A 13,416-nucleotide genomic window follows, 5' to 3' on the forward strand; every position below is an offset into this window, starting at 1 on the left:
GACCTGTTATGTCAGCAAATGACATTTTTAAACATAAACCTGAATGACAACAGTTTGTAGCTTAGAACGGTTTTCTCAAAAACAGAAGCAGATATGCAAAGTCTGAGAATACACTGTAGCAAGATACTATCTACTATCAAATCTGATGAGCTGTGGAAAATTAAACAGAATAAATTGTCTCTCCGGTGTCTCACAGTGCTGGGTTTATAATTGTATTTAAAGATGTTTGCTTTTTGTGTTTTACTCATCTAGCATCTTATCTTAACAGAATCAGATGTGCCTGATGGTAGCTGATATGTTGGATTTTGTTCCTGTAAATAAAGATTTGAGACTTATTGGTGGAAATGGACACAGATTGCAGCTGGCATATTCTGAGTCATTGGGGCTTTATATTGGTGTATACTTGCATGCACCCAGACAAGGACAGGTAACAGAAATTTTGTATTTGGATAATACAAGGTGTGCACTGCTCAAAAAATTAAAGGGAACACTCAAAGGACACATCCTAGATCTGAATGAATGAAATATTCTCATTGAATACTTTGTTCTGCACAATGTTGAATGTGCTGACAACATGTGAAATTGATTGCCAATCAGTGTTGCTTCCTAAGTGGACAGTTTGATTTCACTGAAATTTGATTTACTTGGAGTTATATTGTGTTCTTTTGAGTGTTTCCTTTATTTTTTGAGCAGTGTATTTTATTGAAACTAAAATACTGTACTTTAGCATTATTTGTACTGTACTTTAGCATTATTTGGCAAAGGCAACTTACAATACTTTGTTTTGGAAGCTGAGATAAAAAGCAAAACTTAAAATGCTGATCATTTCAACGGTTACTTGTTTTAAACATGTATTATTATGTAACATTGATGCACATTAAAGATACGAAGATTATATACATGAAGTATGTTTAGAGCAATGAGTCTCAATCTTGGCAGCTTGAAGATGTGTGGACTTCAACTCCCAGAATTCCTCAGCCAGTATGCTGCCTGGGGAATTCTGAATCTACACACTGACAAGCTGCTGGGGTTGAAAAACATTGCCTTAAATATGCATTGAGTAGCACAAATGTCTTATCTCTAAAGTAAAATATTGTTCAATTAACTTTATATACAGAATTGTAGCCCGTCTTTGAACGGGTCCAAAGACGGGCTACAAGAATGGTGGAAGGTCTTAAGCATAAAACATATCAGGAAAGTCTTAATGAACTCAATCTGTATAGTCTGGAGGACAGAAGGAAAAGGGGGGACATGATCGAAACATTTAAATATATTAAAGGGTTAAATAAGGTCCAGGAGGGAAGTGTTTTTAATAGGAAAGTGAACACAAGAACAAGGGGACACAATCTGAAGTTAGTTGGGGGAAAGATCAAAAGCAACATGAGAAAATATTATTTTACTGAAAGAGTAGTAGATCCTTGGAACAAACTTCCAGCAGACGTGGTAGATAAATCCACAGTAACTGAATTTAAACATGCCTGGGATAAACATATATCCATCCTAAGATAAAATACAGAAAATAGTATAAGGGCAGACTAGATGGACCATGAGGTCTTTTTCTGCCGTCAGACTTCTATGTTTCTATGAATTGTTGTATTGTCTGAAGTTTCCCATACCGGGTTCATTCCTCAGCTACTTCAAGTCCTGCCAATATGCCCATACAGAGGGTCACATTCTCCTTTAAATCTACAGGGGGAAATTGCATAATTGCTGAGTTGTTCTTCATTCTGTAGTTACTAGAATATCTGATATAAATGACACGGAGCTATCTTGATTTTCTAGAATTGAAAAAAAAGGGTAAGGATATGGTAGGAATTCATTTCAGTTTTATTTGTACTAATTGCACACCTTTTCTCCCCTTCTGCAGTTCTGTGTCTTCCAGTTGGTCAGCACAGAGAGCCATCGCTATAGTCTTGACCACATATCATCGTTGTTCACGTCTCAGGTTGGAACTGGCAACGCTCAGGTCAATGGTGTCATGGGTTTTGGATAAAAATAAATACATAGGTCACGGGTAATCCTCTTCAGGCTGAGAAGGCTTAATACAGCTATCTTACCTTCCCTCTTACTTGAGCATGGATAATGCGATGAAAAATTATATATATAATCCTTCTAGATTAAATCAGTATGCTCTCCATTGTTAACATAATACTGTTGCTATAATTCATTTGTTGTTTTAATCTATTTACGTTTTTATTTAGGAGACACTTATTGATTTTGCTTTAACTACTTCTGAGATCTGGGCACTTTGGCACGACGATGAAAATCAGACCACTGTGAAATACATCAATTTTGAACAGTAAGTTTTATTCCCTTCAACTGTTAATTTGCTCAATATGTTTCTTTAAAACAAGCTTTAGTGATGACTAGTCTGTTGAAAAAGTTTCAGAATAAATACATTTGTGTGCCAGAGTACTAGAAAATGATAATATTGAGCCAAAAATTATTCTCCTCTGTACTTTGGAAGCTTTAGAATAGGATTAGATTACATAGCCCTGAGAGAATGTTCTCTATTACATGAGCTTATAATGGTCTTGTTAACTAGGCAGGAGAAAGCATTTCCAAATGAAGAAGCACTATTTAGGGAGGAGATAGAGTTAGAGAAAATAATAAGAGAAAAAAGTGAGGGTACAAAGGCACAAGCAAGCAATATATATAAGATGTTAGTGCAGTCAGACGGGGATGTGATCCAAGGATTAACTAAATGGTGGCAAAATGAGATGCAAGTAGAGGTGCAAGAGATGAAAAATATAGTAGAGAATATAAGGAAAACTAAGAATACAAGAGTTAGGGAAATGAGAAGGAAAATACTACATAAGTGGTATTACACACCCATTCAACCTGCACATTTTAAGCAGAATGTTAAAGGTATTTGTTGGCATGGGTGTCAAGATAAAGGAGTATTCATGCATATGCTATGGCAGGGGTCGACAAAGTTGTTCAGAATCTAGGAGCCAGCCAAAAAATTTAGGAGCCAGAATTTTTTTTAAGCAAACTTGGTTTTTAATTTAACAAAAAAAACATTACAAACGTTATAAACAACATTTTACTTTTAAAGATAATAAATATTATATTTTGATATTTTAGATTTTAGGCAACATTCTAGTGTTTTTCACTTTGCGTTTTGTGGCCATGAACATGCCTTGTGATTTTAGAGCTGAAGTACCAGTGGTCCACAGCCTTGGCAGGATCAAACGCCTTCACAGATGGCCCATTCATGGTGATCATAAACAAGTCACTTAAACTTTCTTCTTGCATCCTTGATCTGAATTTATTTTTGACCATGTTCATCAAACTAAATCCTCTTTCACAACATGAGGTTGAGACAGGGAGCACCGCTACAATCGACAACAGGTTTCCCAGAACTGGAAATCTCTCGGTGTTGGAGAGTGCCAAATCCAGAAGCTCACACAGTTTCTTTCCTTTTCCAAGGACCTTAAACTCATACCACTCATTGAGGAGTGAGTGAATGCATTGGTCATCACTTTCAGGTGGAGATAGCTGTTTACGAAAATGATGAGCCAATGCAGTAATCTCAACCACACCGTAGTCCGGTGTGGTTGAGATTACTGGCCCGAAGGGAAGGAGCGGTTCGGGTTCCCCGCGCGGCGGAAGGAGAGGCGCCAGAAGACTGACGGGTTTCCCGGCAGGCCAGTCCGGCCGGCCACCCATGCGAGCGCTTTTCGGCGACTGTTCCGGCCCGGGAGGTCCCACAGGACGCACGCCTTCGCCGGGGTTCAGTTGCATCAGGGGGGGAGGCTTGGGCAGCGAGAAGGGCAACGGCTGAGGGGAGGCCGCGGCAGCTGCCGAGTCTCCACCTGACATCGCTTTCACCCCCTCCCCCCCGGCGCAGGCCTGGCTCCGCCGAGCCGGCTCTGCTGTACTCCCGTCGGGATCCGAGGGGAGACCGTTAGTCAGAAACCGAAACAGAGAAGAAGGAAAGGGAGACCGGGCCGGGGACGCGGGGGAGGGGGGAGGGGGGAGGAGGGGTTACTGGTCGGAAGTCACCGCGCACGCGGCCGGAGGAGGAATGAACAAAACCTCACGCCGGGAGGGGAGGGGCTTCCGCTTCTCTCCGAAGGCGGGTGAGCGGCCAAGATCGGAGCGTCTGTGTGCGGTGGGGAGGAGTGAAGGGGTTCGAGTAGGAGGCGGAATGGAGGCAAGGGGGGGAGGGAGAGACGCACGCAAGCGCAGGGGACGCTGGGAAAGCAGCTCGCTCCGAGGTTGATGGGCGGAGCTACGGAAGCCAAGATGTACCATTTCTGGGCATAAACACAAGGCGGGAAAAATATACTGTACAGTGATCCCCCGGTTATTGCGTCCCCGACCATTGCGAACAGGGTAATTCGCGATTTTTCAACCCGGAAGTCAAAACACCATCTGCCCATGCGTGCCCTTTTTTCTATGGGCACGCATGTGTAGATGGTGCCCGGCAGATCAGCTGCTGGGCGGCTTCCCTGGGTCTTCCCCCTCTTGCTGGCGAGAGGGCGAGCAGCGGGCATCAGCAAGGAGTTTCCCCACCGCCCACGCAAACTCCTCGCTGCCGCCCGCCCTTCGCCCGCCCACACCGTTCATTCTCGCGGCCAGAGCGAGCGCGGACAAGCTGTTCGCTGGCGCTAGCTCTCGCCTGCCTGCCCGCTAGCGAGGAGCCGCCTGCCTGCCCGCTAGCGAGGAGCCGAAGATTGGGGGCGGCGCGACGTCGCCACCGGCATGGGGGGCTTACCAGCACCCCCCGGACCCCCAACCCGGGTTTGGGGGGCTGCTAGGAAGCCCCCCATGCCGGCGGGGACGTTTTAAAACACCCGCGCGACTTTCCAATGAGTCCCGAAGACAAACGCGTTGTCTTCGGGACTCATTGGGAAGTCGCGCGGGTGTTTTAAAACATCCCCGCCGACATGAGGGGCTCGCTAGCACACCCCCAAACCCGGGTTGGGGGTTCGGGGGTGTGCTAGCGAGCCTCCCATGTCGGCGGGGATGTTTTAAAACACCCGCGCGACTTTCCAATGAGTCCCGAAGACAAACGCGTTGTCTTCGGGACTCATTGGGAAGTCGCGCGGGTGTTTTAAAACATCCCCGCCGACATGAGGGGCTCGCTAGCACACCCCCAAACCCGGGTTGGGGGTTCGGGGGTGTGCTAGCGAGCCTCCCATGTCGGCGGGGATGTTTTAAAACACCCGCGCCGCCCCCAATCTTCGGCTCCTCGCTAGCGCTGCGGAAGTAAAAACACCATCTGCACATGCGCAGATGGTGTTTTTACTTCCGCAGCGCTACTTCACGAAAACCCGCTCGTTGCGGGGGGTCCTGGAACGGAACCCTCGCAAAGAGCGGGGGATCACTGTATACACATACAGTACAGCAGGCAACATTTTCTAGGCGCCAGACAACATTTTCTAGGCGCCACTGGCGACCAGGCGCCTGGGTTTGTCGAACCTTGTGCTATGGGAATGCCCAGTAGTGCAGAATTTTTGGCAAAAAGTGCAAGAGGATATTAATAGGGTATTAAATATAAGATGGATAATTACTAAGGAAATGGCAGTATTAGTTAAAAGTAATGAGATGGGAGAATTCAGAGAAATAAAACAAGTAGCGATAGAAAGCACCCAGGCGGTAATAGTCTTAGGTTGGAAGGACGTGACAAAATGGACAATGCAAAATTGGTATAGGTGGACCACATTCAATTTGAGATTATGGACAAAAGGATGAATTTGACTAATGAAACTGAATTGCGACAACTGATGGGGCGATGGGACAAGGTAAGACGATATATGGCGAGTAGGATCCGAGACCAAACTATAAGAAACAAGTTGATATCACTTTATAATATGTAAATAAATATTTCGCTCTTGGGTTAAGACGGTTTATATAAGAAACACCCCTGATTGGTGGTAGGGTATGAATGTTTGTCTGGTGGTGGGCACAATCATTGAGCACTTGTTATATGTTGTGTATGTATTTTTTTTTTCATATTATAAAAATCAATAAAAATATTTTTTTAAAAAAAGAGAAAGCATTTCCAAATAAGGCTTTAGGCTGAAGCTATTTTAATTTCTAACACTGTTTCTAAGATATAAGGAGCACACTAAACTGTTTGTTTAGTGAAAATGCAAACTTACAGCTATTCTGAGTGACCGGCGGACGAGTATGTACGTCAGAGCGAAATTTGGCTTTGGCGTATGTGCAGAAGGCAAAATCTTATGAGAGGCCGTGCGCATGTCTGAGATTTTGGCGATTTTCAGCAATTTCAGTGAAATTCTCTGCGAAAACAAAATCTCACGCACCCGCATGTCTTCTCGCGAGACTTGCTCCATGCCCAGAAGACAAATCTCGCTCTGACACTCACACACTGGTCACCCGGAGCTGCGCTTGCATCAGCACCGGTAGCGGCGTTAAATTGGAACTGCTTATGACAGTTTTTCACACTTGACCGTTGCAGCATTCCCACGGTCACAGGATCAAAATTTGGAAACTTGGCAATTGGCCTGTATTTATGGCAATTGCAGTATCCGGGGGTCATGTGAAATCACCTTTTGCAACCTTCTGACGAGCCAACTCAATGGGGAAGTCACGTTCACTTAACAGCCACATTACTAAACTTAAAGCTGCAGTGATTGACTTAACATCTGTGGCAAGGAAAAAGATAAAATTGAGCAAAACCTATATAACAACTCTCTTAGCGACTGAAATTCTGGGCTCAGTTATGGTCATAAGTCAAGGACTACTTGTGCTTTTGATTAGTTTTTCTGCTTTGTAGCTAAGATGCCGCTTGGATTATTTGGTTCTTAAATCAGAAGGAAACCTAGCGGGCACCAAAGGAATTGTTGGCTACTGCATCAGTGCCAGGATGGGAATCCAGGGGCTTGCCCTAGAGTGTGTACTACTATACTATACAGTAGTCCCTCACCTATCGCGGGTGTTACGTTCCAGACCCGGCCGCGATAGGTGAACTCCGCGATGGGGAATTTATCGACTGATAGTACTTATTTAAGTATTTATATTGTAATTGTTTGGTAAGTTTTCATTGTTTTAAGTGTTTATAAACCCTTCCCACACAGTATTTACAATTTTAGATATATTTTTTTAAAAAAACCTGCCGATCGAGTTCCGCGGGCTGTTTAAATCTGCCGATTGGCTTCCTCAGAAACCCGCGAACCAGCGAAGATCCGCGAATGATTTTTCTCATTAATATTTCTTGAAAACCCGCGATGAAGTGAAGCCGCAGTAGGTGAAGCGCGATATAGCGAGGGACTACTGTACTATACTATACTATACAGTGGTACCTCTACTTACAAACTTAATTCATTCCATGACCAGGTTCTTAAGTAGAAAATTTTGTAAGAAGAAGCAATTTTTCCCATAGGAATCAATGTAAAGCAAATAATGCATGCGATTGGGGAAACCCCAGGGAGGGTGGAGGCCCTGTTTCCTCCCAGGAGATTCCTAGAGAGGCCCCACGGAGGCTTCTCCCCACCTTTTCTGGCCCTGTTTCCTCCCAGGAGATTCCTAGAGAGGCCCCACGGAGGTTTCTCCCCACCTTTTCTGGCCCTGTTTCCTCCCAGGAGATTCCTAGAGAGGCCCCACGGAGGCTTCTCCTTGCCTTTTCTGGCCCTCTTTCCTCCCAGGAGATTCCTAGAGAGGCCCCACGGAGGCTTCTCCCCACCTTTTCTGGCCCTGTTTCCTCCCAGGAGATTCCTAGAGAGGCCCCACGGAGGCTTCTCCTTGCCTTTTCTGGCCCTCTTTCCTCCCAGGAGATTCCTAGAGAGGCCCCACGGAGGCTTCTCCTTGCCTTTTCTGGCCCTCTTTCCTCCCAGGAGATTCCTAGAGAGGCCCCACGGAGGCTTCTCCTTGCTTTTTCTGGCCCTGTTTCCTCCCAGGAGATTCCTAGAGAGGCCCCACGGAGGCTTCTCCTTGCCTTTTCTGGCCCTCTTTCCTCCCAGGAGATTCCTAGAGAGGCCCCACAGAGGCTTCTCCCTGCCTTTTCCGGTTACAGTTTCGGAGGCTCAGGTTTGTAAGTGGAAAATGGTTCTTGAGAAGAGGTAAAAAAATCTTGAACACCCGGTTCTTATCTAGAAAAGTTCATAGGTAGAGGCGTTCTTAGGTAGAGGTACCACTGTACTATACTATGCTATGCTATGCTATACTATACTATATTACTGTACTATAGGAAAACCTGACAATGTATGCTCACATAAGAAAAGAGAGACTGTCATAACAGCATATCAAAATGCATATGCTTATTTTCTAGAATCTGATGGCATTGAATTGAAAAAGGGACAATGTGGTAAAATATGATGATTATCTAGAACATAGCCTTTTTATGTGTATGTGTGTATTTATATGACTGAAATAATCTAGTCTTGTTTTAGCAATGTTGCTGGCCAGTGGAACCAAGTTTCTGTTCAGCCCCTGCCAGCTGAAGAAGTGAATATACGAGATGACCAGGATCCCAGGGTAAATAAACCCTATGAATTAAATATGGATACAGTACTGCTGTGTTTATCTTACTTGTACCATAAATGTACTGTATGTGTAATATAATAGAAACCCTCCAGTTTGAACAATGAATTTGAATGCTGGAAACAAGATCAAGAAATAAATCTGGTACTTTTTTTTAGATATACAGTAAAGTACACTGCTCAAAAATATAAAGCAAACACTCAAAGAACACATCCTTAGATCTAAATGAATGAAATGTTCTCATTGAATACTTTGTTCTGTACAAAGTTGAATGTGCTGACAACATGTGAAATTTATTGTCAATTAGTGTTGCTTCCTAAGTGTACAGTTTGATTTCACAGAAGTTTGATTTACATGCAGTTATATTGTGTTCTTTGAGTGTTCCCTTTATTTTTTTGAGCAGTATATTTAGACTCCAGGTAGTCCATGATTTATGGCTAGTAGTGTTGGGTGAACCCAACAAAGTTTGGGTTTGGCGAATTTACCCGAATTTGGCGGCGGAGTTCGGGTAAGTTCGCCGAACCCGAACACTTCTGGCTCCGCCCTCCCGTCTTCTGGAAATAAAGCCACGGGCCAGGAAGGAGTCTCCGTGATGTCAAAGTCCCGTCCCCGGAATCCCATCGTGGGATTCCCCACCTCCTTTTGCTTGGAACACTGCTGCGGCGTCCTTTTCCGTAAAAATAAAAGGAAGCAAAAGGATTCCGGGGGCGGGGCTTTAACATCACGGAGACTCCTTCCTGGCCTGTGGCTTTATTTCCTCCTCAACTCCCCGTTTCGGCCGGCCAGGAAGGAGTCTCTGTGATGTCAAAGCTCCGCCCCTGGAATGCTATCGTGGGATTCCCCGCCTCCTTTTGTGCTTCCCGACTGGCCGACAGCTCCCTGGCTCCTCCTCTTCTTCTCAAGATGACAGCCGGGTGGCGCCGCTTCGGGGTGTTCGTCCGAACCCAATGGCATGAACCCAAACTGCAAGTTCGGTTCGCCCAACACTATTTATGGCATGTGATACCAGAATTTCCATCAGTAAAAAGTGCATCACTCAGTGACAGTAATCCCAGTTGGCAGCCTTAACTGAATACTGCCCTGTTTGAGGAATGCAATTTCCTGCTGCACTAACCAGGTTGGTGGGAAAGCTGACAGGAAGTTTCATGCCCTGGATTGGCTGGCAGATAAGTGGCTGCTACTGGGCGGGAGAGCAGGGAGTGCTCAGGGTTGCCAGGCAGGGAAGGGGCAGGTCAGGAGAAGGGCACAAGGGGTATGTGAGGGCAAAAGGTCAGGCCAGGTTCAAAAGGGTGCACAACAGGAATGGGTGGAGTGCAGGTTGCATGATGGCTGGGCAAGATGTGAAGAAGGTATAGGATTAGTGCTGAGTGGGTTTGGAGGGTTGCTAGGGTATGTGTTAGTGTGCAAGCAAGAGGGTGTAATGGAGATGTGTGATGGGGAAGGTGTGTGGCAGTGCACAAGTAACTGGTGTGAGCACATAAGGCATGGGGGGAGGGTGTCAGGTGGGAAACATTCCAGCAACTTAGAACATTCCCTGCTAGCTTCCCCACTGATTTTCTGGGGAAGCCAGCAGAGAAAGTTGCAAATGATGACGTGGTTGTGGGGCATTTCAATGGGTCCAAAGTGCAGTCTGGATGCCAAGCATCCCAGTTGTGATCATGTGATTGCAGGGATGCTGGGATACCAGAAATCTGAGGATGGTCACAATTTGTTGACATCATTTGAAAAAGGACGTAATCATGCAATTTAATATAAATTGAAAAATCGATCTACTTTGGTAGATTTTCTGTCCAGAAAGACATTGCGGGCATTGCACTGAAATTTTGCCAAATGAGGAAACTTTGCTTTAATGTCTCTTAAAATTAGATTTATTGTATTTGATATGGCTGTTGATATTCCAGTTGTCCCCACATTTAAGAGCCTGCAGAGCATCATGCCACTCACAATTTTAGTGCAAGAAAATAGCATCACACCTTAGCTGTTTATCTAAAAAAAACCATACAAATGTATTGAATTAATACCATAATGGTTCTTTACAGGAAACATTTACAGAGGCTATCTTCCTGCCCAGTCAGTTCACAAATGCAGCTTTGCTTAAAGCTCTACAGGTGAGTATGTCATTATTTATTGGAGAATTTTTCCTAACTAAGCAAAAAATTTAAAAGCCAATTAACATATTTTTTTACACAAAATGGCAAAGGACATAATAATTTCCTGCAGTTCACAATTCTTAATTATCTTCTATTAGTGTCATCTGAAAAGAGCATTTTCTTGGGTAGCAATTGATAAGGCTAAATTTGAAATATAAACCACAGTATTAACTTAAAGGATTCTTTTATATTAAGCAACAAATCACAATATGTAATAGTGGTAGGTAGAAGCATTTTTAAACCTGGCTTCCATTGTGCATTGAAGTGTAAAATATCATGTTTCATAATTTTAGAAAATTAAAATATTTGCTAATTTTCGATAAGTAATCATGGTTAAATCTTTTTTTCCAGGTAAGTAATTTGCCCTACACAAGTTAACATATTCTTTGTAATTAACATTTAGTAGACATAACTATGTTGATATAACAAAAGAATGCAGAAGGACAGAAAACCATATTATTAAGTTTCACACAAAGAAACTGATGAAATCAAGTGTAGATAATGCTCTGCTTGGTTGGTGCTCTCTGAGCTTGCCTGGAAGTGAAATACATTTCATGTTACAGATAATTTATATTTATAGTAATAAAGATTGGAATCCACAAATGGTCTTGAGGGAAATGTCTCTAGTTTAAAACCATCCTCTGCTACCATGTTGGGGGATGGATTTTAAATTAGACTCGGCAGGCAGGAATCAAAACAAACAAAACTTTATTTAGTAAACAGAAAGTAAATTTTGCCACGAGCGACACTTGTAAAACAGCCGGAACGTAGCTGCAGGGAAGAAGAATACAGAAAGGAATGTACTTGCTACGTAAGCAGGCGGATATGACTATGTGGGATGTGATGTAAAAGGGGGTGTGATCAGAGGGAAGGTACACTTTAACTCTTTAACTACTGAATGTCTCTGTGGCTGGCAATTCTCAGCGTGACAAAGGATATTTATTAAGGCATCAGTATAAGCATGGTTTGGTGATACTGGAAGATTAAAATAGTTCTTGTATTAGATTTTGAAAGAAAATTAGAAGCAAGAAAATGTAATCTGCTCATGATAAGATAGATGTTAATTTGATAATGAATCAGCTCCAAAGTCTGGTATAATCAAAACTTGGTTCAGTGCTCTTCCAAACTTTTTTAAATTAATAGTTTTGGGGACGGGGGCTTTTGTGTGTGTGAAGGGAAAATGTATGAAATTGTGACACTTAAGATTAAGCAGTGTAACTCTTTTTCTCTATACTGTATATATCTTCATATTTGTAGATTTTTTCTCAGAAAGCTGAGAGATACAAAGATCTGTCATGGGATGAACTGAAAAAAGAAATTACTGTTGCTCTAGAAGATGAGGTAAAATTAGATTTATTTCTGTTGTATAAAATCATTTCAGTTATTTTTAACTCTTGGCTGATTATAGAGTGGGATAGTAGGTGATAGTTGCTGTTCAGTCACGTTTCTCCTCTAACCATTGTATGTCTGTGATATGCAAACATTGTCTTATGTCACACATGATGCTAAAACTATTTTTTTAAATCATATGGACATTTTATAGTAGACTTGTCTATGTATAATGCTAAAACTGAATGGATCGTTTCATACATAATGCTAAACAAGATTTAAGACAGATTATGGTTTAGTGTTATATTTGAACCAGCCAATTATTTTGAAGCCTCTTTTTTGTTGTTCTTAGCATAAGAAATGATACAAATAAAATTTATTTTTGGTTAAGAGGAGTTAGAACATTGTAGTGAAGTTTGAGCTGGTGTGCGAAATGCTAGTTGTAGCTATTAGTAGAAATGACAACAGTCTGGTTCTTACCAGAACCCAGTGAGCCGCCCCGAGTCTTCGGAGAGGGGCGGCATACAAATCTAATAAATCTTAATCTTACATAAAGAAGTATTTAATGAGGATGAATGTAAGATTAATTGGTTAATAGCAATAGCACTTATATCACTTCATAGTGCTGTACACCCTCTCTAAGTGGTTTACAGCATCAGCATATTCCCAACAACAACCTGGGTCCTCATTTTACTGACCTCGGAATGTGGAAAGCTTAGTCAACCTTGTGCCTATGGGAATCGAACTGTCAAACTGCTGGCAGCCGACAATCAGCAGAAATAGCCTGCAGTACTGCATTCTAACCACTGCGCCACCACGGTTCTCTTTTAATTAATGGTATTAAAGTGTCAAGTGTCATTTGATCAATGATAGGTAGTAAAATTATATCTTTCCCCTTCTCCCAGTTCCAGGGCAACGTGACAGAATATGAATTTTCACATGAAGAATTCAGACAATTACAAATAGAATTCTGGTCAAAATTCTACGCCTACTGTCTTCAGTATCAGGAAGAACTTTCACGACCACTCGCACTTCTCTTGAATCAGTATACCAATATGGTGTGCCTACTAAAAAAGGTAAGAACCCGGCTATTTCATGATAAAGCATCGATGCTTTATAGGTTTGTAAAAGAACATAATGATCCTATACTTTATTGTGATATTGAAACCATATCTTTTAAGCTTCTACAAAATACTTGCTAAACTACATTAATTTAGTAAGCATTCAGGTGATCTAAGAATAGAATTCCCTGATCATATGTTTTAGATATTTTTTTTCTTTACAATTAACAGCCGCCTTGCTTTTATTGTTGTTTTTATATATATATATATATATATATATATATATATATATATATATATATATATATATATTTAATAAACTTTATTGGTTTTCTTAAAATTGACATACAAACACACACTTAACATAAAATTGGGGTTGCAAATACCCCTCTCATTCTAGAAGTCAAATTACAATACAGAAA

The 13,416-nt window shown here is 42.3% G+C and overlaps 1 protein-coding gene across 1 annotated transcript in view; it reads left to right on the top strand.

The window, feature by feature from the left end:
- The window catches only part of NUP160 (nucleoporin 160), a 62,094-nt gene that overhangs the window by 10,237 nt on the left and 38,441 nt on the right, over positions 1–13,416 (top strand). Inside the window, exons 7-13 of the mRNA XM_070727804.1 lie at positions 269–427; positions 1,868–1,945; positions 2,202–2,299; positions 8,364–8,448; positions 10,494–10,562; positions 11,862–11,945; positions 12,839–13,009. Of these exons, the coding sequence (XP_070583905.1) occupies positions 269–427; positions 1,868–1,945; positions 2,202–2,299; positions 8,364–8,448; positions 10,494–10,562; positions 11,862–11,945; positions 12,839–13,009 (744 nt within the window). The remainder of the gene's footprint in view (positions 1–268; positions 428–1,867; positions 1,946–2,201; positions 2,300–8,363; positions 8,449–10,493; positions 10,563–11,861; positions 11,946–12,838; positions 13,010–13,416) is intronic.

This window comes from Erythrolamprus reginae, chromosome 1 (genome assembly GCF_031021105.1).
Source record: "Erythrolamprus reginae isolate rEryReg1 chromosome 1, rEryReg1.hap1, whole genome shotgun sequence".
Lineage (NCBI taxonomy): Eukaryota > Metazoa > Chordata > Lepidosauria > Squamata > Dipsadidae > Erythrolamprus > Erythrolamprus reginae.